The sequence below is a fragment of the Varanus komodoensis genome, unplaced genomic scaffold, assembly GCF_004798865.1.
Source record: "Varanus komodoensis strain SLA01 unplaced genomic scaffold, ASM479886v1 scaffold5, whole genome shotgun sequence".
Taxonomy (NCBI): domain Eukaryota; kingdom Metazoa; phylum Chordata; class Lepidosauria; order Squamata; family Varanidae; genus Varanus; species Varanus komodoensis.
Window position 1 is genome coordinate 22,492,877 of NW_025336087.1, and position 24,221 is coordinate 22,517,097.

Below are 24,221 nucleotides of genomic sequence, written 5' to 3' on the forward strand. Positions count from 1 at the left end.
TGCCAATTGCAAAATACAGCAAGGGTTGACTACTTGGTGCCCACCACATGACTTGGATTATAACTTTCGTCAGCTGCAGCCAGCAAAGCCAGTGGGTGGGGGTAGTGGCAGCTGTAGGCAAAAACATCTGGAGGGCATAAGATTGCTTACCTCTGAAATAGCATAAGCTATTTTGCTGTCAGCAATTCTCAGAAGGCCTTGCAATTATCCGTGACCTGAGATCATAGTAATTCTTCACCTTTTAACGTTAAAAATAGATGTTGACATATTACATGGTCTGACAGATATCAACTTTAGTTCAGCTTTTGGAAAAAAAGTGTTTCTTGCATAAACAAGACCTTTTAAAAAACCATGCATACTGATGTCACTGAAATGTTTTTCAAGATATTCAGCAATCTTTGTCGTGGAACATAGACAAGTTACTTGGTTACTTCCCACTAGGTAAGGAACATTAACTCACTAAGCTTTTTTTTTTCAGTCGAGGGACTGCTTGTGCGTGTGTAAGATTTGAATTTGCTTGTGGAAAATGAGTACTATCTTCACACAGCTGTATATTTAATAAAACAGTCAGTGGAGAGGCAGAAAGATCACAGCAGTGCCTACTCTGTAAGGGAATATTCTTGTTCTTGTTCTTGATCCATTGCTGCAAGCAATGTATGGATACTTCCACGTGGTGTTGACTTCACGGAAAACTCTGAAGGTTCTTGTGGAGTGGTTGCAGAGTCGTGCGCTGCTTCATTGGCTCTAGGAAATCTGTCTGCATCAACGCCATCACTGCTGCTTTCCCTGGAAGCGCTTTCTGTTTGGATGATGCTTTTTATTTTCCCCAGCATTGTATTGATGGAGACTGCCTATATAATGAAGGCATACATTTTTACTTGAAGTAATTGAAAGGCTTTATATTTTCTATTTCTGACTAACAGAAAAGCTGCACTTTGCAGTTTGCTACCGATACATTCATAGTGTGTATTAATTGCCTCAAAATATCAGATAACTGAAAATATAAGATTATGATGGGGATGAGTTGGGTAGATTCACATGGTTACTTTTTTCTGTTGGTATTTACAGATTCTGGGTTTCAGAAGCCTAAAATGAACTGAAACATTAATTCCAATATCACAGGTGCAGTTATCTGCCCTAGTTTAGGATGACAAAAAATAACTAGAAAATGCCTGGGCTTTGTTACCACTCTTTTAACCATTGGATTGAAGATGACTGCATCGTGTTTTATTCTAACAGTTTTTCATGAATGGTGACATGTTAACAATTGGATTGTCCTATTCAGAAAAACATATACTTCTGCTTCATTGACTATACTAAAGCCTTTGATTGTGTGGATCACAACAAATTGTGGCAAGTTCTTAGAGATGGGAGTACCAGACCATCTTATTTGCCTCTTGAGAAACATATATGTGGGTCAAGAAGCAGCAGTGAGAACTGGACACGGAACCTCTGATTGGTTCAAAATTGAGAAAGGAGTTCGGCAAGGCTGTATACTGTCACCCTGCCTATTTAACTTATATGCAGAGCACATCATGAGAAAGGCGGGGCTAGATGAATCACCAGTTGGAATTAAGATTGCTGGGAGAAATAACAACCTCAGATATGCAGATGATACCACTCTAATGGCAGAAAGTGAAGAGGAACTAAAGAGCCTCTTGATGCGGGTGAAGAAGAAGAGTGCAAAAGTGGGCTTGAAACTCAACATTAAGAAAACTAAGATCATGGCATCCGATCCTCTCACTTCCTGGCAAATAGAAGGGGAAGAAATGGAGGTAGTGACAGATTTTATTCTCCTGGGCTCCAAGATCACTGCAGACAGGGACTGCAGCCAAGAAATTAAAAGATGCTTACTCCTGGGCAGGAAAGCTATGGCAAATCTAGACAGCATACTAAAAAGCAGAGACATCACCCTGCCAACAAAAGTGCGTATAGTCAAAGCTATGGTTGTCCCAGTTGCAATGTATGGCTGTGAAAGTTGGACCATAAGGAAGGCTGAGCGTCGAAGAATTGAGGCCTTTGAATTGTGGTGCTGGCGGAGACTCCTGCGAGTCCCTTGGACCACAAGGCGATCAAACTGGTCAGTCCTAGAGGAGATCAACCCTGACTGCTCTTTAGAAGGCCAGATACTGAAGATGAAACTCAAATACTTTGGCCACCTAATGAGAAGGAAGGACTCCCTGGAGAAGAGTCTAATGCTGGGAACAATAGATGGCAAAAGAAGAAGGGGACGGCAGAGGATGAGGTGGCTAGATGGAGTCACTGAGGCAGTTGGCGTGAGCTTAAGTGGACTCCGGGGGATGGTGGAGGACAGGAAGGCCTGGAGGAATGTTGTCCATGGGGTCGCAATGGTCAGACATGACTTCGCGACTAACAACAACAACAACAACAATTGATATTAGCATTGTAAGCCATTTAAAAACACCCAAGCCTGTGTTTAATGTTAAATATCTTAGGGTGCAATCCTGTGGCTGCTAGAAACTGGCTAGATGGCCTTAGGAAAATCTAGTGCTCCATCTCTGAGTGCAGAAAAGCACTTTGAGTGCAGAAATGGGGCTCTGAATTTGGAGCAACCTCCCCTAACTTTGCAGCTGATGCACTTCTTTCCGGGCCGGCCATGGCTTTGAAGTTGCGAGTGTGACTTCAGAGCTGGTATGTGTGTGCATATGGTCTGGGGCCCAAGGAGGGGAGGAGAGAGGCTCTTCTGGGATGCAAAGAATCTTGGTAATGCCTTAGCCCTCCTCACAAGCAGGGGTAAGCAGTTAGATGGCCAAATTTGATGAAGTGTTTTGGAAGGTGAGGGGATCATGGAGGTTCTTCTCCTGCCCTCCACAGATGCCTATCATCTAAATTCAGGTATGAATGAGTGGTTATGAGGAGCCACATTGGATGGTGCCCTAAGAGTCCAATGGAATCATTTTGCACAATAAAGTTAAGCTACTACATAATTGCTTTGGCAGACATACAATCACAGTTGCTTAACTTCCCTTGGTCCTAGTTAGCATAGCCAATGGTGAAGTATGATGAGCGTTGGAGGCCCCCAAGTTGCCCAGCCCTGTCTTACAGGTTAGCATCTAAATGATTCGCTAGCATAGGGGTGCACAGTGTAGATTAGGTCAAATTCCTGAGCTAAGCATGTGTTCCTGTCTGCTTACCTGGGCCATTTTTATGGATCTAGCTCTGGTTGGTAGATTGCAGGATTCTACTGGCATCCCCTGACCCTGAAAGAAGGTAGATCCCACAAGGCTGGAGTCTGCCCATCCCGATCTCTGGAGCTATTTTGTTAATCTTAAATTTTTGGATGACTTGGAAGTGTGACAGAAGAAATGTTCACAGCACACTCAAATGCTGGCAACAACCACCTTTGCAGAGAAAGATGTGAAAAGATGAATATTTATGCCCCCAACTGGAAAGCTGAAGTAGATTTGGAGTGTGTGGTGCTTTCCCAGAGCTTCATCATACTATGATGGTTGCAAAACATAGCTTTAAGGCTAGGACACATGTGCAACACATGATTTGATAAATAAGTAAATTACATGTTTGGGAATAGGAAGTATGAGAGAAGCAGGATCAGAGAAATGGAATTTACTAACTTACTAGATAAATTAGTGCTGCATAAGAAACACACATCACACTGGTCAGTGCAGTCCTTGCCGGATAGGAAATAACATCATAAAAGAACATTGTCCTATCCTGAAGAGAGAGAAGAGGCATTATTTTGTCACATTGAGTTTTGCTGGGCACAATCCTTTTCAATCCTATTGATTGGAAACATGCTTATATCTTTCTTACTGAATTCTGTGGGACAACATGCTTAACTTTGGATGGATCATGCCCAGGGCTTAAGCAGATTCATTGTACAAATGCCCCAATCCCAAATTGTTCTCATTGAGTTCAACAGAACTCATAGTTGCAACTCTGTATGTACCGATTTGTACATAAGTCATACAGAACTCAGTAGGCTTACTTTCTAGTAAATGTGCATAATAGATGACATGGTCTCTAATTCGCAAAGTTCATGTGACAATCAGTGTTAGCCTTTAAGGTGCCACAAGACTCCCTTTGGTGTTTGCTGTAACAGACTATCAGAAGGCCATTGGATGCTGCCTTGCACTGATACAGACCATAGGTCCATCTGTGGGTTTGTTTATTCACCTCTAACATTTCTGCTTCCCCATAGCTGAAGTCCTCTGGACAGTTCACAACGATCAGACGTGATAAAACATAAGACTTTAAAAGTTTAAAACTGAAGTATAAACCCAAAATTTAAAATGGACAGCAGTTAAAAGATTTTAAATAAAGTTTTAAAGACAGCAGAAAATGGAAGACTAACATGCCTGGGGAAATAACATGGTTTTCACTTGACACTGAAAAGACCACAAGGTGGGCACCAGGTAAGCCTCTGTGGAGTTGGCATTCTGCAGCTGAGGTGCCACAACAGAAAGATCTCTTTCGTAGTAGCTGCCCAGTTTACTTCCTTTGGGGATGGAACCAGACTGAAGCTGAATCAATGGCAGTGCTGGAAGTGGGCTCCTCTGCCGGCTCCTTCCCACAGCAGCCCCTCTACCCCACGTAAAACGATGCACAGAAAGTCAGGAGACCTTACTGAATGGAGCAAGCTGTAGCTTAGCAGCAAAGTGCTCCCCATCCTCAAATTGGGCAGGAGAACCTCCATGTGCAGAGTTCTTTCTATCACATAAGACAATCCTGGAAATAGTCCTGGATCCAGCCCTAGCTTGGCAAATGTCCCTCTGCAGTGAGGAGTCTTTTTGGCCTATGCGTTGTCTTCCCCAGGCACTGAGGGCCAAACTGCACATGCAGTTCAAAGTATCTTTGCAGCCAACATGCATTCTAGTTTATTTGTGTGTTTCTTTGAAATACAGATATCTTCTTCTGGGTAGCTGATAAATAATCAAGACTCCAACAGGCAGGAAGGGGAAATTCCATGTTTCCTTCCTGACTGCACCCCTGGGAAGATCCTTTCTCTGCAGCTGCATTGACAGTGTTGAGAAATTCCCCACTGGCAACAAAGGGGGATTTGACCCACAAGCAAATATTCACTTCAGAACAAGGAGCTTCTCCTCAGAAGTGCAGCAATAGGGTAAATTCCCACCCAACCCCCATCCCAGCTCTCTGATTCATCATCACACACAGAGCTGATGCAATTTGCATTTTAAGCATTCAGCAGACCTCCATCATGGTGCTCTTAACTTTCTCAGTTTCAGTTGGGGAAAACAAAGATCGCATTTGGGACCTCCTGCATGCAAAGCAGGCAGAGCCCCACCTTTCCACCCCATCAGAACTGTTTGGGTTGCATGTGTACCTAGAAATGTGACTGCAGTCCCCATTTCTAAGTTTAGGCCTGCTATTCTTAGAATGATAAATTGTTGTTTTAACTTGATCAAGAAGCCTAAATCTAGAATACAGGTTTGCAGGGGCCCATGGAGCAATCTCTCCGGAACAATGTATATCTGACTTTTATTACTTTTCTTTCCAAAAGCAGGAAATGCAAAAAAACTGATTAGACAATGCAGCTCTTTGTAGGCTTTCTGCTATGTAGATCAGGGAGAACTGGGACAGTTGGAAACAGCTTGCAAAGAGAAAGAAGCTCTTTGGAACGGCTTTGGCACATTCGTGAATACATGCCATTTTAACCAAAGACACCGTGGAGGGAAAAATGCTAAATCCATTTGTTCAAAAATAAGCCTAGGTTCAGTCTTAGTCAAAATCAAGGAAATTTACATAGTAACCTGCCTTATCCTGTATCATACCATGGGTGACTCCCTGGGTTTTCAGGCAGTATTCTTTCCTAGCCCTGCCTGGAGAATCTGGGACCTTCGGCATGACAAACAGGTGCTCTTCCACTGATCTATTAAGATATGCTCAAATCTGGATCCAAGCCACTATCTATTGCTAAGATGGAAAATGTGTGTCCATCCAGCTGGCCAACACCAATGGTATTGCAGCCCCAACACACCTGGGGTGGGGGGCACACATGCTGCACCCCCGCTTGAATGCCTTCATAATAGAACTTAGTAGCATGATGTGCACAGTCACTCAAATTCCTTGTCTACCTTCATTCCATAGAGAGGTTGTTTGGGAGAGTTCAGTGTTTCCAGAAAGTGATGTGATATCATACTCAGCTCTGTAATCTTTCTAGCAAATCGTGGCTGCAAGAATTTAGCCACTGATTTTGAAGACCGGGATAGTTTAGTTAGTCCATTCATGATGATTGCTCCGTGAGTTGAAGAGAGTTCCCTCGTTATAACTGATCTAGGTTTCTGCACAGTGCGATTGCTTTGCTGAAACAGGAAGAAAAAGAAAAATGAATATGATCACTCAGCAGGATATTAGGCTTAGAACAGAGAAGTCATCTCAATGCTCTGAAATGGGGAAGGGAGAAAATAAGTCAGGATCTACTGGTAGATCTCTGGGTGATTTGCAGTACATCTCCAAGTAATTCCAACTCCCTGGAACTTTAACAAGAGCAAAAATCTGCCTCTAATTGCTTCCTGTCATGGGACTCCTAACATTATCGATTAGAGAGCACTGACTGGGTTTGTATGACACGGTAGATAAGTCACACTGTGTAGAAAGCTATGAAGTATGTCTTCCAAACTACCTTACCCACAACGTGCCTGACAGATAATTGGGCACATCTGGGATATGGTGCCTCGTGCCCCTCCTTTGTCCTCCTGAAGGTAACCCAGCGAATGCTGCTGGAGCACCAAGGCTCCCCCCTGCTGCCACTTGACAGTGGTGTTGGAAAGGTGGGGAACAGGCAACATTTTAGGCATGACAAAAGGGTTGGCTGCCGTGGCAGGGGCACTGTTCCTGCTGCCACCTGTAGCCCAAAACAGAGATCCTGCTGTGCCAAGATCCAAGCCACATTCTGCTGGGCTGGTGTGTGTTTGTGGCTTCTTGCTTGGTGTGGCAGCTGCTGCACCAGCACGACAGTCTCCCCAGTGCAGGGGCGGCTGCTTCAAGTGCAAGAGTGGGAAAGATATGCTAAGGACTCCTGGTGGCCCCATTCTTGCTTTTCCTGCAACTATTTAATTTCTATTCCACTCAACAGATTAAACTCTTGGAGCAGGAACAGGACTACCTTGGCTCTGGCGCATGAGGACTCCTCACTGGGCAATGGGGCCCTTCCCATAGCCTCTCCCTAAGCCCCATTAGACACTCGGAGTGGAACACAGTAGACTAGTGGCATCACTGAGCACTGCCTCCTCAAGAGCAAGCAGGGCTTGGGGGCCATGCATGGCCAACACTGGCACAATACGACCCCTCTTCAAGCTCTGGACAGGGCTTGAGGGAGCTGGCATGCAATGGCAGGGAACCACGACGGCCGTCCCTAAGCTCCTCTTGAGCACTTTGAGGGCAGCTGTCTCTGGTGCTTGCCCAGAGCCACTTGGCAAGAACAGCAGGGTGATTTTGCTGCTCTTGTCAAGCGGTTTACTTGTTGTGGGGCTTGCCCCCCTGTGGGTACTGTCATCTACTTTCAGATGACGCAGCAAGCTGCCATGGGACAAACAACCACTACAGCTAGCCATGGCTTGTCAGGATGGCTTATAAGCCAAATGCAAGCCCCTTTGATGAAGCCATCCTGGGTTTGGACAACATGCTAAGCTACCATGGTTTCAAAGTCTGGTGACTTAATGTGAGGTGCCAACCATCACTATAAGCTTTTTCATCTTTCCTTCCTTGATGGATTTTCCATGGAAGGAAAAAAAAGATTGATGAAGTAGTGGGTTAGGAATGGAAGAGAATTTTGTTAGGACTTCACCTACCATTGAGGGAATGAGAGCATGAACACCTCACCTGCAAGCATCATCAGTTTTTTTTTCATCAGTAAATCAGTTCCATTTGACTAGGTTTTGTTCAGTTCTGCTAGCCAGTTTTAGAGTGTTTCGGATCCCTGATCTCTGGTAACTCACACATAAATTTGCATTAATCCCAGTGTATGATTCATAGGGATCAGTGGATACTTGACTGCACTCCCAAGCCGTCATTCTATATCTGGTTCTGCTTGACAGACCTCAACAAAACAACAGCAACAAGATCTGCTCAACTCTGCATTAAGAGAGCTACGTATGTATTGCATCTGGAATTACATTACACTCCCAGCTTTCATTTTGAATATGTGTACTGCTGGGGAGGAAAGCTATGGCAAATCTAGATAGCATACTAAAAAGCAGAGACATCACCCTGCCAACAAAAGTGCATATAGTCAAGGCTATGGTTTTCCCAGTTGCAATGTATGGCTGTGAAAGTTGGACCATAAGGAAGGCTGAGCGTCGAAGAATTGAGGCCTTTGAATTGTGGTGCTGGCGGAGACTCCTGCAAGTCCCTTGGACCACAAGGTGATCAAACTGGTCAGTCCCAGAGGAGATCAACCCTGACTGCTCTTTAGAAGGCCAGATACTGAAGATGAAACTCAAATACTTTGGCCACCTAATGAGAAGGAAGGACTCCCTGGAGAAGAGTCTAATGCTGGGAACAATAGATGGCAAAAGAAGAAGGGGACGGCAGAGGGTGAGGTGGCTAGATGGAGTCACTGAAGCAGTTGGCGTGAGCTTAAGTGGACTCCGGGGGATGGTGGAGGACAGGAAGGCCTGGAGGAATGTTGTCCATGGGGTCGCAATGGGTCGGACATGACTTCCCGACTAACAACAACAACAACAACAACAACAACAACAACAACAGGGAAAAGAGAAAGCAAACTTTTAACAAAATGTGAAGAAATCATTCTTAAAGAAGAAAAACTTCAATTTGCCACTAAGCAGGAATCCAAACCTGCTTTAGGGTTTGAAATTTACTTTATAACTGTAACATTAAGGCTTTAGAAAAAGAATACTTTTGTTTAAAGCTTCAGTTTTTATCTTTTGTGAAATAAAAAAATCATTCCTAATCAGCGTCCTTGTTAGCCTATCTGGATATGAATGCTGGTGGAAAGCAGAATATTATTTTACTAAATAAATGGGTGATTGCAATAATTATATCAACAGAAATCCATCTTGTGAATTCATTTAAGCTGATACTCTTTTTTAATTATACAAAAATACAAGATACAATCTATGAATTAACTTATTTTTAAATAATATAATAGTATAAAATATAAATGGCAGGTACTACAACAATTTATATAACTCAAACTGATATCCATCTAAGTAATATATTATGGTTAAATACTATCTCATTATTTCATGTTTCATTGATTGCAAAACTATGCAGGTTTACATAGAATAGCATTGTTCCCTGCATAGGGCTGTGCCCTAAACCAATTCCAACTTTCAGTATACTTGTCTACTGAGCTTCTTTTTTAAAGTCTTTTGCAAATACAAGCTTTGTCAAAATGCTGTTACCTAAACTTGTTCATGCTACTTGGATATTCAAAAAGTTCTTGAGGATTTCCATGATGATGCTAAACCCTGTCTTGTGGCAGTGCACAAGTGCAACCCTATACATGCCTACTCAGAAGTAAGTCCCAGTGACTTCAGTGAAGCTTACTTCTAGGACTGCAACCTAGGACTGCAACCTAGAAATTGAAACCTACATTGCAACTAGTAATCAGTTCTAGAGCATCCCTTAAAATATGAACATTTAAATATCTAAGAAGCAGTATTTTGGCTTGAAAGGGAATTTAAATCTTGTCCTGAAATATCTCTTAATCTTTCCATAACCCCCTGGCAAAATGAGTTAATAAGAGGGCAAGCCATACATTCAGACTGTGGTATCTGGTTCTATTCAAGTACCGTTTGTTTCAATAAAATTTGGAGAAACAACTCCTACGTCCACTTTCCTGCATGTGAAGTCCCATTAAATTGATTAGGCTAATGGGGTTGCTTCTAAGTAGTAAAAGCCCAGCACTGCCACCATTCACCCTTCTGATGATAGAAATGGTTCCCCTGCTCCACCCAGGCTGCTCTGGACAGCCATGCTGGCTGCTCTCCTGAGGCCTTGGGAAAAGGCCTTGGGGCTCCCTAGAGTTCCAGCCTGGCTGATGTCCTTGCTCTAAGGACCCCTCAGAGTGAAGCACTGGCCAGCTGCTCCAGAGAATCTTGCTGGCTGCTCTTCTGCCAAGGGATTTGCCACAGCAGAAAACTGGCTGAGTGGTCTCTGCAGAGAGCCCGCCTGCACAACGCCTTGATCTGAGGCAGCCCCAGAGTGAGGCACTGGGCAGGTGGCTGCCATGGAGAGCTCTTTCAGCTGCTTTTTTGCTGTGCCAATTGGTCGCAGCAGGACAGCAGCCAGCAAGTTCTCTGGAGCACCTGCCCACAGGAGTAGGGATTGTGAATCCTCCAGGTGGGTGGAGGCTTCGGCGAATGGGGCGGCGTAGAAGTTCCCTAAATAAATAAAAAATAAAATAAATTTGCCAACGTTTCTGATCTGATCTGCTGTCCAAGGCAGAATATTCATTCCATTCATGAATACATTGAATTTTCTGGCTGTTGTTTAGAAGAGGAGCAGATGTAACATGCTGGCCTTTCTGTGAACAGAAGAGCTGTTTTGGTGAATGGTAGACATGTTGGTTTAGTGGAAGCTCCCTGCTACAGGAAGGTGGTGAGCAAGTGGTTTTGTTGATTCCCCCTTCTCCCTGAAACTCCTTGCACCAGACATTACCATGTCCCAGAGGCAGGAAGCATCGGAGGCTTCAGAAGGAAGAATCTTCTCCCCTCTTCCTTGCATGACTGTGAGCAAAATTTTGCTAGGCAGTATCCTGGATCCAACCTGGTTGAGTTTTTTCCCCTTACATTCCAATACATCCAAATACAGTCTTCTGATTCTTTACATCCGTTGATTTTTGAAAATGTCCACAAATAGGAAATTTATCATTATGCCATAGCTATTTAGCATTATACTTTTGTAGGTGAAGTATATGTTCTGGGATGTAGCTAGTTAGCAAGCTGTTCTCCAGTTAGCCCATGCAATTCTGTATCTGCCTCCACTCTGTGTGGCATCAGGACATCATAATCTCTGATGAAAATTTCACTTTCATAGCACTGCTGTACCCTAACTAGTCCAAGACATGCTGAGGAACTGGCTAAAATGCCTCTTGATCCCTGATTCCACCTACAGCAAGGCTGGGCCAAAGATGGATCTACAGACAGTTTGGGCTTCGGTTTCCAGAAACTCCTGCCAGCAGGACCAATGGTCAGAAATGCTGGCAATCCAATGTCAAAGTTTCGGGAGGGCTACAACCTGTCCAGAGTGATAGCTGAATTTTTCTTGAACAATGGTGATGGGACAGCCTCTCCACCGGGGATGAAGAGACACACCTCTTGTTTTGCAACACCTCACTGCTGTCTCCCCAGTCCTTGGCACGTGTGGCCTGTGGTGGCTGTCTCACTCTACTTGATGGTAGGGCTGGCCCTATATAGAAATGCACTTCTGCCACCAGAGTTAAGCCTTTGGGGGCAGGATGCTGAGCTTCTGCAGCCCCCTCTGTCACAATCGCTGGTGCTGAATTTTATTGTGTTAGGTGTCTAGTGAGCTGAAGAGCATAACTGTGCATAAGTACAACACTGCACCAAAACTTGCAGAGAAAATGGTAAATGTAATATATTTAGCATTTCTAAAGAAACCAAATGTTCAAATAATGAAATACAATTCAGAATCATTACCTGGTTTGAACTTGTCAGTCTCAATAAGTTTGGAAATTCATCCCTAATTTCATCTATAATTTCCAAGAAGGATCTCTGAATTATCTCGGCTGAATTGAAAAACAATTGTTAAAAGAATATAGCCCCAGTGCTCAAAATTAGGCTTCACATATAAGCATTACTGATTTGTGAAAGAGCTGGGATGGTCAATTGAACAGAAAAGTCTACAGCATTAGAACCAAGAACTAGACCAACTAGACCAAGGACCAAGTAGTACTTACCTGGTGTAAGTGACAAAACTATGTTGTTATTACTTAAGGACAGTTTGTAAGCCATCCTGAGACTCCTTGCATAGGACAGCATAGAAACGTTTAAATTAAATTAAATTAATTAAAATTTAATCACTTAACCGTTATTGGGATGTGAAATGCCGGTCAAGTTCATTTATTGCAGGTCTCCATCTATGACCAGTATATTCTGTTACATTCAACTCATAAAATTTCAGAGTCTTCTATAACTATGCTTAATATCCACAATATACTGCTTCAGTGCTTCCCTTTCTCTCTAGATTCCGTCCAGACTCAACTGTTCTAGAGTAAGTCCACTGCAGGACCTACTATGTTCAGGGTGCAGATGCTCTGTATGTTGAAATCCCATGTCCAGTGTCTGGCACCCCCAATTAAAAGGATCTTGGGCAGTAGCAAACCTTGAACAGCTGCTGTCTGTTAGAGTGAACAGTATGGTTTAGCTAGAGCCTAAACCAGCCCATGTGTACCAGATAGCTTGTTAACTACAGCAACAAGACAGAGGCAGTTTGAAAACCAGTGTGGTGTACTGGCCAGAGTGTTGGACTGGGACTCAGAAGATCTAGGTTTTAGTTCCCACTTAGCCATGAAACTCATGGGGTGACTTTTAGCTGGTCACTGATTCTCTGTCCAATCTAACTCACAGGGTTGTTGAGAAGATAAAATGGAGGATTATGTAGACCACCTTAGCTTTCTTGCAGGAAAAAGGGTGGAATGTAATATATTAATTAATAATAAACAGCCACCCTGGCCAAATTGTCTGAGGGTTCCAAACTCTATCATTGAAAAAGCACTGGGTGGTACCTTATTGTGGAGGTGTCCTTGCAGGAACAATTGTTTGGGCAACAAGGCTTTTCAGTTTAAAAAATAATAATCTAAAACAAAATCACTTCCATAATGAGACAGATCAGTGAAGGTCAGAAAACAGAGCTCCACTGATCTCCCAATCTGGAAACAAGTGTTTCCACCTGTTTGCAAGATTAGTTTTTGAAGGGTGAAAGCCCTGTTACACACTTGGTAGGTCCCGTGAGAAGAACAGAACTGAACAGCCCCATTAGGCACTTTCAAATGGCCAGCTATTTGGGCTCTTCTGCCTTAAGAACAGCAGAAGAATTACAGGAATGTTAAGATTTGAAGACACTGTCATCTAATCCCCATGAAAAATTCTGCACACAATGCAAGTCAATTGCATGATAGAAGGCTCCAGGAAGTGCCCAAAGAGCTCATACCTTGTCCAGCAAATTTCCTGACCAACTCCCCACATATCCAGCCAATTGGCCTGAGAGCCATTTTCTAGGCCATCTGCTGCCTCCCTACCAATTTTCAAATTAGTTTCCTCACCAAGTCTCCTCACCAAGCTGGCCTATCAGGCCACAGATGACAGCCTCCCATTTGTTTGCCTATCTCCACCTCCAATGTAAGCCACAATGTGCCTTTATGAGGACACAATGTGCTTGTCAAACGCAGCACCTACTTGACTCCTGACATTCAGAGTAACGTGCACACAAGAAAACTGCCTCATAGTGGGCAGGGCTCTCCAGTACAGCATTCCTGAATAAAAGAATGCATGATTTGATGAATTTCTCTTTCTACACTACCGGGAAACAACCACAACAACTATAGCCTTGTTAAGGTTTCTATTATTTTAATAGTCTTTAACAGGCCAGTCCCCACACACAAGAGGAAAAAACAAGCAAGTCCTGGTTACTGGATTATGTAAGATCTAATCTTCTCAGCATTCTGCTTTAAACTACACAAAAAGCTCCAAACCACATTATCTTGAATTTTCAAACACAAGTATGATGACAGTTGGAGAGTGTTAGTTGCAGTTTAGGAAAATCAGGGTAAATCTAGTGACCCATTCTGTGTTAGATATGCTCATCCTGCCGCTTCTTTTTTCGTCTTGCATTTCATGTGTTTCATTTCTGCTTCTGAAGATTACACTTTGCTTTTATGTGTAATGGGTGGGATCCAGATTTAGCCACATCTGGGGTGGTGGAAAAGACTTTCCTGCCTTATCTTTTTCATGACAGAAGCTCAAGTCTCCTGCGAATATACTAGAAAAAGACTGAGGAATCTTGTTGAATGGGGTGAGCTGTGAGGGGAGAAGGAGGGATTGGCTGAAAATGGGATCCAAAGCTGAGTGCTTCCACCATAGAAGGCAGAGCCTAGATTGAATCCTTTGTGTTTGCATTGAGTTTTACTCACTTTGGGGTCAGCTGTGGCACAGGAAGAATGGGATAGCCAAAACTAATTGTGCTTTATGTTCTGAGAAAACGTGATGTCCCCTGGAAGATAGCAACTGCACTTTTTTCCTATAGAGTCAAAATAAATAAAATATACAGTTTACTTGGTGAGGTGCCAATAGTAATTATGTATCATGTGCCCTAGGTTTGATAAGACAGACTATGCATTCCTCATGTGACTGGTGAAAAGAACTCTTGCACACTTCCTGAAATCCATGCTGAAGACTTAGTTGATGGAATCCAGTATAGATTTATATCCTTAGGCTTAAGATCTCTGATGTTTAATGGCTGAGAATTTTAAATTATGCTTCTAATATCATATATACCCATATTGCAGAATCCTTCTGCCATATTACTGGTTCCTCTTGGCACTTCTAAATTCTATCTGATAAGATCTGTTGTTAAATTACCTCCCCAGCAACATAAATAGGGGAAGCATCTATAAATCCTACCACGTCTATCCTTCATTCAAATGACTTCCTCTGATGGCCTAGACACTTTCATAGTGCTTGCCTGTTCATTTATAGAGAATGCTTCAAAATGGAAAAGCAGCAGCAGCAGCAGAAGCAAGTTCCACAAATGATGATTTTCAAAACAGCACCTTCTACCACATTTTCAGGATACTGGTTTGGAAGCTTTGAAAACAAAATAATTGATGGCTTCCTTTTGTCACAATAAAAGAAATCTCAGTGTAGTTTAACTAAAAAGCAAGAATCTTAACAAGTTGCATCCTGCTGAAGGCTAGTGGATGCATTTGGCTGAAATCCAAGGGTTTTTTAATTTCTATTTTTTGCTTACCTAGGGTATAGGGTGGGTCTGCTGTTATGTTAATCAGTTAGAAAATTGTGCTTCCATTACCAAACAGAGCTTCAATAATACCCATAGAAAGCTGGTTTGTAGTGCTTCCAGTTTCGGTTGGCAATGACTTTAACATCTCACCCAGCTGAGCATATCCATGTGTCTTTTACATTCTACTCTTTCCCCTGTCTCTGGAAATTACTTGCTACTGGGTTTTTGCAGACAAAATTGCTGCATTTGTTACAACCTCAATATCACTATTGTTTCATGGTCAACAGCAGAACCATCTAGGTCCTCCTATAATCAGACTATATTGGATGATTTTCAATTGTCAACATCCAAGGTAGAGGGCAGGAATTTGGTTCTATTCACCCAGCAGCATGTCCATTCCACTGCAACCATCCTATTCAGCATGGAAGAGCTGGGGAAAATGCTGAGCTGTTTGTTGTATATAATTAGAGCTTCTCTGGGAGAGGGAACTGTTCCTGGGAGAGACTGTTGCTTTAAAGAGCCCTCACTCACACCTGTGAGCTGGGATACTAAGGCCAGTTTCTCATCTCCTATTTTTGGACTGTGTCCACATAACCCTTTGTGAAAAAGTTAGAACTTATGCTCTAATAACCACTTTGCTACTGCAATATACTGCAGATGTGCTCACATGCATGCAGATGTTTGATGAGTACTAAAAACATATGACATAAACACTGGAGGTATTCTATTGGATGATGATTTGTTTTCAGGCCAAATTTAAGACCTGGAAGGCCTTCAATGGCTTGAGTCAGTGATCTGAGGTCCAGTATAGAATCTCTGTTGTTGGCGCTGTTTCTTTCAGGATTACATTGTCCTCAGAAATCAATAAGTTGTGTTCAATTGATGGCACACTTTTAGGGAATCCATTACCATTTGTGATTTGTCAGATTTGAAAACCTGGTGCATATAGATAGGCTATTAAACCTTTTATTTTAAAGCAGACTTTTCACTTCCAAGTGTGATGGAGCTTAGTTTGCTTTGTAACCATTTCCCTTCTGTTAAGATAATGCTGTTATTTTTTAAGATACCTTCATAGTGGTTTATTTTGAAATATGGATTCTATCCTGATACTATATTTGCTGTCAATAATAGTCACCTACTTTACAAAATGTGGCTATTCTTAGACTAGAGTAACTCAGGGATAAGAACCTGTTTGATTTCTTAATTTGGTTTCAAATGCTCTCTGTGTTGTTTCTATGTCACTAGAGGGATGGGGAAAAGATAGGTGCTGTGGTACCTAACTTATGGAAAAGCTTCCCAAAGGAGCTTTCTTTGATCTCCTCTTTCCCTGCTTCTAAGCAAGTTCTTTAGAGTGTTTTTATTCTAAGCTCTATTCTTTGCTGTGATCTGTTGTTGCTGGTTTGTTCTTTATTGTTTGGAGCTGGTATAGCTCTGTGGCTAAAGTTGCAGTTCTATACACACCTTCCTGAGGATCCCATAGAAGGTAATGGGCTTACTTCTGAGTTGGCATGAATTGCATTGTAAAAGACTGCACTGGAAATCAGCAAGTCTCCAGTTTGAATCTTGCCTCTGTCATGATGTTCTTAGGTGTTCTTAGGCAAGTCACTTCCTTTCCTTTCCTTTCCTTTCCTTTCCTTTCCTTTCCTTTCCTTTCCACCTCAGTGCTCCATCTGTAATATGGGGCAATAATGTTGACTTACAAGTTGCCTGTTGCTAGATAATGCATGTGGCATACTTTGAACATTTGAATGTGTCATAAATATACAGAGTATTATATTTTTTAACTTAATAATGTACTCATGTGATGTACTCATGTTATATACTCATGTATGTTTTATTTTGTAAGCCCTCTTATACGGTAATAAAAAGATTGTTCAATAAATGTTGAAATAGATGAATCTAGATGAAGAATCTGCTCTGGTTCATCACACGGAAAACCGGTTGAGGTGACTCATAAGACAATCATGCCAAATGTCTGATCTCTTTATCCGTAAGTATAAATGCTGGTTCTCCAGGGCTGCAGGCAATATGCCTCTGGATATCAGGTGTCCGGGAACATGAGCAGGGGAGTGTCCTGTTGCACTCAAGTCCTGGTTATGCACTTTTCATTAGGGCCCCGGTTGGCTAATGTGAGAACAGGATGCTGGACTAGATGAGCCTTTGGTCTAATCCAGCAGAGCACTTCTTACGTTACTAATATTTAATTCCTTTAATCTCATTTGCATGTATTTATGTGGCAAAATAACCAGTTCAATGCAATTTTGGCCTAAATGTAGTTCCTCCTAAAACAAAAGCAAAATGAAAACAAAGGAAGAAACAGAAGGGCTCTTCTTACACGCTGAAATACTCTTCCAGCAATACCATTTTAAGCCTGGTCTTTGATACAGAAGATTCAACAATTTCAGAAAAGGGCTGACTCATTGAATGTAGTCCTTATATTCCACAAAGGCCACATGACAAAGCTTTATGAAGCGATGGCAAGGACTTTTGTACAACTAGGATGAGAACTCTGTAGAACATCTGCCTCCTTGTCTCACTGAGGAAAAACCAAGCCATTAACCTGGCAACTGGACATCAACTAAGGTGAGAAAGGTGCAGAAGCCTCACTCTTTCATGCAGCTGATGTGTGCAAATGCATGCCATTTTTTCTCCTCTTGGCTGCCATTGCATACGTCATAAGGCAGTAGCACCATCAAGAAGGATGGAAAGAGGTATGCATATACAATCCCCTTCCATCAGTGTCTCCAACAGCCAGTACTCTGAGAGCTTTGGCGCTCCCCAAAGCAGCAGGAACAGTGGCAGGAATATTAGGAGGACTGGAGATAACAGTCAGAAGATCTCTTCCAGTATTTCCTCCATGAAGAGAGGTGTAACTAAGAACTAAAGTGACTGGACATCAGCCTGGGTTTGCCCGATACTATCAAGGGCATCTGGCATTCCAGTAACAGGTTCCTTACAAAAGAGCCTCAGGCATTCCCTCAAACAAGCAGGACAACAACTTGTCAGAAATCCAAAGCATGGGTACACTTTGTCATAATATGGTCTGGCCAAAAATGGATTGTATTATTGAGAACTGCTCTGCAATTCATCATGGCTGATTTTTTTAAATTCTAAAATAATAAATTCAAGTAGATATGTGTCTTTTTGGAAGCAGAGCTGGGCTAAAATATGGTAGTGATTCCTATATCCTTGAGTGGCTTCCTAGGCACATAGAGGTATATGTGTTTCTAAAAATATAAGGAAGAATACTTTTTAAAATGGCCTGAGAAACACTTGTGAGGTCTCAGTGCTTAAAGGGTGCTAATGGCACTTGGGCCCAGAAAGACAGAAACAACCAAAGAAGCCAGAAGTTCAGGCTGACTGAATAAGGTAACAGCCAAGCACATGTATGGGAGTATCCTCCAGGAGAGGCCTGCTGTGGCATGTGCCACAATGGATGAATGAAGCCAGCAGGGCTCTCCTAAGCAGCTGCTCATCTGGTGGTGCTCGTGGGTACTCTGAAGGGGCATAAAATGCTTTGGTTCCAGGCAGGTGTCCTCCAGCCCTGTGGGACATTATAGAGAAAAAATCTTTCCTTCTCCCACAAGGTCTTAAAAGGATTACAAGACCTTTGAGCCTGGCTGGAGCCCTGAAGAGGAACACTCCTCTTTGGGTCTGCAAATTCACTACAACATTTTGTTGCAGGCCCTATTTATGATAAACAAATCACATGTTTACAAGGGCACATTAGATCTATTTGAAAAGTTGTGCATTATTTTCAGTTGCTTTCCATGGATAGCAAGAAGCTCTAAAAATAGCTTTCTTAGCAAATTATTTTATTAGTTGTTTACTTTCTTACACTTCTATCTAGAGGCATGTGTACTTTAAAATGGATAGTTTTCTCTGTACATGGTTAATCAGTTGCTTCTAAGTTGCATTTCTTTTCTGTCTGTACTAACTTTCAGACTATGAGCTTTATTATCTATAGTGGTTACTGTTTTTAGGTGAAATCTACCTTTATATGATGAGCCTTACAAAGCCCAGACTGATTTATGTATTAATTTAACTCTATGTTTGTTTTAGCTACCTTTTTATTTCAAGTGGATAGCAAGGCTTTTATGTCATAAAAATTAAGCATAAACAGTCTACTCTAGGCATTATGCTGACTGAGGAGAAAACACAAAATGAGAGTCTGCCTGCCTGGATCTTGCTGGCCCTCATGCTCAGTCTAGGAACCTGCAACTCTGCGGGAACCAAAATGACCACTCTGAAAGAAGCAGGTAATGGAGGGAAGTGGCAGACAGTCATGAATGTGCTTTGATTTAACTGGATTTATAATGCAAAGTGGAACATGCTCAGAGTATTTATGTTTATTAGGGCTGTCAAACTGCTTTTTTGTTTTGCGCTAGCATATTAGGAAAGTAGAGGCAGTGGTAAAGGATGAATGGTGGGGTGCAGGGGAAAGAAAAGTTAAGCGTGCTTCAAAATTGATGTAATACCCCAGGGCCATCCAAATGTCCCCCTCCTCCAAAAGACCATTAAGTTCAGGGTCTAAAGTAACTTATTTGGACCAGTGGATTGGTGTGATATACAACCCCCTCCTCCCAGGAACACTTTTAATTAACAAGTTGGAATACCTCCATGAGCTGTACGTGGGACTGCCTTTGAAAACAGTCCAGAAACTTCAACTGATCCAAAACAGGGCAGCAGGACTGTTGATGGGGACTGGCTCAAGGATCGCATCAGTCCTCTTCCAGCTGCACTGGCGCCAGTTGAACTCTGGGCCCAATTCAAAGTGCTAGTGCTAACATTCCAAGCCCTAAACTTTGAACATTACCCACACCCTAGTAACTCTTTGAAGGGACTATTGTAATGTGTTCTATGTAGGGCTGCCCTTGAAAGTGGCCCACAAACTTCTAATGGTGAAAGCAGGGTGGCACGACTACATTGGTCACCAGTTGAGCTCTGAAATGTAAAGCCCTAAATCATGGGTCCTCAAAGTACTGGATGGCGGTGGACATATCCGCCCCGCCATTCCCATGTATCCAGCCCACCTCAGAGGTGTTGGACTCCCTGCGCCTGTGCCCACCGCCGCCACTGCCTGCCTTGCCACGCACGCACTCGCAGAGATCATTTTGGACTTGAGCAAGCCACCGCCTCGCCGCGCATGCATGTGCCCACCGCTGCCTCACTGGCCTGTGCCCGTGGGCACCCCCACCTCACTGGCCTGCACCTGCCACCGCTGCCTTTCAACTGGCCCCCTGTTGAAAAAGTTTGAGGATCCCTGCACTAAATGGCTTGGGACCAGGATATCTGAAGGACTGCTTGCTCCCATATGCATTGGCCCCTGAGATAGGTTTCAGAGGCCCTTCTGAAAGAACCTTCCTCCAAAGGGGCAGGAAGGACTGCAAATAGAAGGCGGCCCTTCTCAGTGGTTGCGTCCCACCTATGGAACAGCCTCCAGAAAGCAGTTCACCTGGCACCTTCATTGCAATCTTTTTGGTGCCAGGCAAATACAACTTCATTTTCTATACATTTTAACAATTGCTTTTATCTTGGACAATTTTAAAGGTATTTGTTTATTTAATATTGATGTTTTAATCTATACTGTTTTAAATTCTCATTCTTCAGCTGTACACTTTTTTTGGATATTGTTAGGTGTTTTATTTGAAAATGTGTTTTTTTTAATTATTACATTTTAATATTTTTTTTAATTTTTAAAATTAAATTCTGTTGTAATCTGTTTAGAGAGCCCTTGAGAGAAACATGAGAAATATAAGTTTTTAAATAAATAAATGGCTTGAGGCCAGGTTATCTGCAGGATTGCTTCATTCCATATGTACCTACCAATGTACCTACCAGGAACCTGAAGTCCTCTTCAGGGGTCTTTCTCCAGAATTCCTTCCAAAGGAAGTGAGGAGGGTAGCTACCAGGAGGAATGCCTTTTCGGATGTAACACCCTGGTTGTGCAGTGACCCCCCAAAAAAGATGTGCCTAGTGCCTACTTTGTATTATTTTTTGCACCAAGTGAAGACCTTTTTATTTTCCAAGCATTTTAACACTTTAACTTTTAAACTCCATTTTTAATATTGCATTTTAATCTGTACCACTGCTATGCTTGTATTGTATTCAGTTGCAATTTATTTATTTATTGAAACATTTATATGCTGTCCTTTGCCGCAGCCTCAGGATGGCTTACAAAAATATCAATATAAGTAACAATAAAATAATACACATCTCAATAAAAACAATCAATAAACAATACATAATCCAATAAATAATAAAAATAAATCAAATCAAAAATATCAAATTGAATAATCAAAAGTGACAGTTAAAAAACAATGAAATACTAATTTTTAAAATACCGTTTAAATAAGGATTTAACTTGGTGCCAAAAAGAATATAAACTCGGCGCCAGGCAAACCGCTCTGGGGAGTGCATTCCACAATCTGGACGCCACCACAGAGAAGGCCCTATTCCGAGTAGATGTGCATTTTACCTCCTTCAAGGAGGGTTCCCAGAGTAGGGCCTCTCCCGTAGATCTCAAGGGGTGTGAGGGCAGATAAGGAAGTCTTGTAGTTTTGTTGTTTTAAGTCAATTTTATTTTGTGTATGTTTTACAATTTTCTTAACTTTTGTTAATTCTACAGAGATCCCTGCCTATTGGATGGTATACAAATGCAATAAAAACAATAATGCACAATCCAGAGGTCCTGCTCTGGGAGCTTTCTCTAAAGGAAGGTAGGAGGATGGCAACCCACGGCAAGACCTTCTCAGTTGTGGTGCCCCATCTATGAAATTGTTTTCTCAGAGACAGTCTCTAAGTGCCATCCATATACACATTCCAATGACAGACCAAGGTGCTTTTATTAAGGAGCACTTACTTGTTGATTATTTTAGTTAGACTTTGATTTTAATTAATATTTTAAATTCATAATTGTGATGTTTTAGGATCTTTCCAATCTGTTGTTAAACTGTAAGTTGATGTTCCTGCTATGAGGGTGATGTTACCTTATTTTTTATTATTTATTGGTATTGTTGTTTTAATTGTTTATATATGAAGTTTTATGTTGTTGGTTTTTGTTATGTAAACTGCCTAGGGAACAGTGGGGCTGGTATATAAAAGTGCTAAATAAATAAATAACCCCTCAGAGGAAGGAAGATGTTCATCTATGCTTAGTGCTATGCCTGTGCATGAGGCGACTGTTAACATAGTGCTGTGTTTGGTACCCCCCTCTTGCGCCTGGTGATGGCGGTGTCACATGACTACTATTTTAATTTTCCCCAGTGTAATGCTGGTCTTGAACAGTGTAAGAAATTTAAAATAATGGTTTGTGCGGGCTACCCAGAGCAAGCATCAGCACTGGGGGCCCTCTTAGAAGGCTTGGCCTTAGCAACTTGGATTGAGGATGCCAACTCCTATGCATGTTTTACACTAAATTCTATTATGTATATACAGCAAGCTAACAAAGACCAGGATGAATTTAGTCTTTATGTATACAGTTTATTAATAGACACTGTTGCAGAAGAGCAGTTTTAGAATGTTTTTTAAAAAGTGCATTTAGTTTGTTGCAATTTTAAAATTGCTGTAAACCTGTCTTGACAAATAATAGATTCTGTTGCACAGTTTACAGATAATATCCAGATGGTTTTTGGACCACATAAAACAAATGGAGGCTGCACTTCTATGCTTACCTGGGAATTTCCCCTGAACTTAATACTTCTGAGTGAACATGTATTGTTGCACTGTGAATTTTTCAGCTTGAACTTGATATTTTAAGTGGCTATTCTTTTACAAAGAAGCACACAATGCACTATAACATTTGTTACCATTTATTTTTCAGGACTCAGGATGCAACTCAGAAGTTGCAACCATGTGGATATTAGTGTAAGCTCCAGGTTGTCAAAAGTCTTTGGGCAAGACACCGTCACTGGCCCACTCCTGCAGCGAGTCTGCCTTCTCACTGCTATTGTCACCAGCTCATCTACTTCCTCATCTCTGCTGCTTGCTTGATAGGTAGAGGCAGTGAGTGAGCAGCAGTTACTTATACTGCTCTTCTTTCTCACTACTGTTGTTGCCTGGACCAGAGAGAAAGGCGGTTGAACAACTATGTCACAATGGTGAAGAGAAAGACCAACTCCAGACAGCTCCAGTTAATGGACCCTTGCTAAGGTGTTGGTTGTTGGTAGGTAAGCAACCATGTCTACCCTTGACGCCAGCCCTGTGTTATGCCTCCACTAGGATTAGCCCAGGGTAGGGGCCCCAGGGAGGATGCCTGTGAGACTGTCCACAGAAGACAAGAGTGCTGCCTCTGAGACAGAGACCAAATGACCACTTAGCTCCTGTGAGCATCAGTGGCTCAAGAGGCAGGCCAGTAGGCAGGCCATGAAAAAAAAGTGCTTAGATCCAAAGAAGAGTTCCCCAAGAACCAAAGCCTGTAATACATTTCAGCTGAATCCTGAATGAGGCTTAGGCTATATAAGCTTTCTGTTAATGTCTGCTAACTGCTGGATTTTCTTAACCAGATTGAAGTGCTGTGGATTCTTGGTCTTGTCCTGTGACTGAATTTTTGTGCTATTGACCATTGAACTCTCTACCTCTTTAAGTGCATTTGGATCTGGATTTTGGCTGTGCCTTTTTGAATTTTCCCTCTAGCCTAGTAATACAGTGTCTTTGACTATTGTCTGTTCATTGACTATTCCTACCTTGAACTCCTGACTTGGAGGAATGATGCTGCTGCGCTTCACCTTTTGCCTGTTTACAGACTTGACCCAGCCTAAGCAGGACAACTCCAGATGAGGTAACCATTAATTCTCTTGCCCCTTTCCTTCCCTATTTGTAACTAATGGCTGCAAAACAGACAGCAATTCAAGTGTAACCTGTATTCAGGATAAAGTTCTATTTGTTGAATTTATCATGTTTAAAGCATAGAGTCATTGACTGGAAAAAGTGCATCCACAGCCTTCTGAAGCCCTTGGTAGTGCTCCTTGGGTTCTAATCAAAAATATATTGGGTTATCTGTTTAAAGAAACTCAAGATGGAATTTATTTAGGTTTAGGTTTCACACCTTTTAAAACTATTCTTTATTTGTGCACATTTCTTTTGGCTTCAAAAGTCACAATTATCAATTGAAATTAATTCTTTCTTCTAATCAAGCCAGCACCATTATCTGGTGAAGTGGGATAAACAGGCTTGATGTTATAATTAATTTCAGCCCCTGGCTTTGTTGTTTTAAGTTGATTTTATATTGTGTATTTTAATTTTTAAGCTTTGTTACCCACCCAGAGAACCTTGGCTAT

At 42.1% G+C, this 24,221-nt stretch overlaps 2 protein-coding genes across 2 annotated transcripts in view; one reads left to right on the forward strand and one right to left on the reverse strand.

Moving 5' to 3' along the window:
* Positions 1-599: 599 nt before the first annotated feature.
* On the reverse strand, positions 600-13,198 carry SPATA9 (spermatogenesis associated 9). Its single transcript, XM_044446142.1, has 5 exons — positions 13,138-13,198; positions 11,625-11,713; positions 6,075-6,302; positions 3,598-3,693; positions 600-851 (listed from the first exon to the last, which is right to left on the reverse strand). The coding sequence occupies exons 1-5, from the start codon at positions 13,196-13,198 to the stop codon at positions 600-602; spliced, it is 726 nt and encodes a 241-aa protein (XP_044302077.1).
* A 9,488-nt stretch (positions 13,199-22,686) lies between these two features.
* Positions 22,687-24,221, forward strand: part of RHOBTB3 (Rho related BTB domain containing 3) — a 57,005-nt gene continuing 55,470 nt past the window's right edge. The window contains exons 1-2 of the mRNA XM_044445851.1: positions 22,687-23,107; positions 23,687-23,722. The gene's annotated coding sequence lies outside the window, so the exon portion shown is untranslated. The remainder of the gene's footprint in view (positions 23,108-23,686; positions 23,723-24,221) is intronic.

Excerpts from the sequence above, each read along its gene's own strand:
- SPATA9 (XM_044446142.1), bottom strand. The coding sequence starts at position 13,198 with ATGGCTCTCAGGCCAATTGGCTGGATATGTGGGGAGTTGGTCAGGAAA. Across the intron at positions 3,694-6,074 it reads AACCTCTCTATGGAATGAAG|GATAGGACAATGTTCTTTTA; the intron begins GTAGACAAGGAA and ends CTCTCTCTTCAG. Across the intron at positions 852-3,597 it reads ATGCAGCACTAATTTATCTA|GCAGTCTCCATCAATACAAT; the intron begins GTAAGTTAGTAA and ends TTCATTATATAG.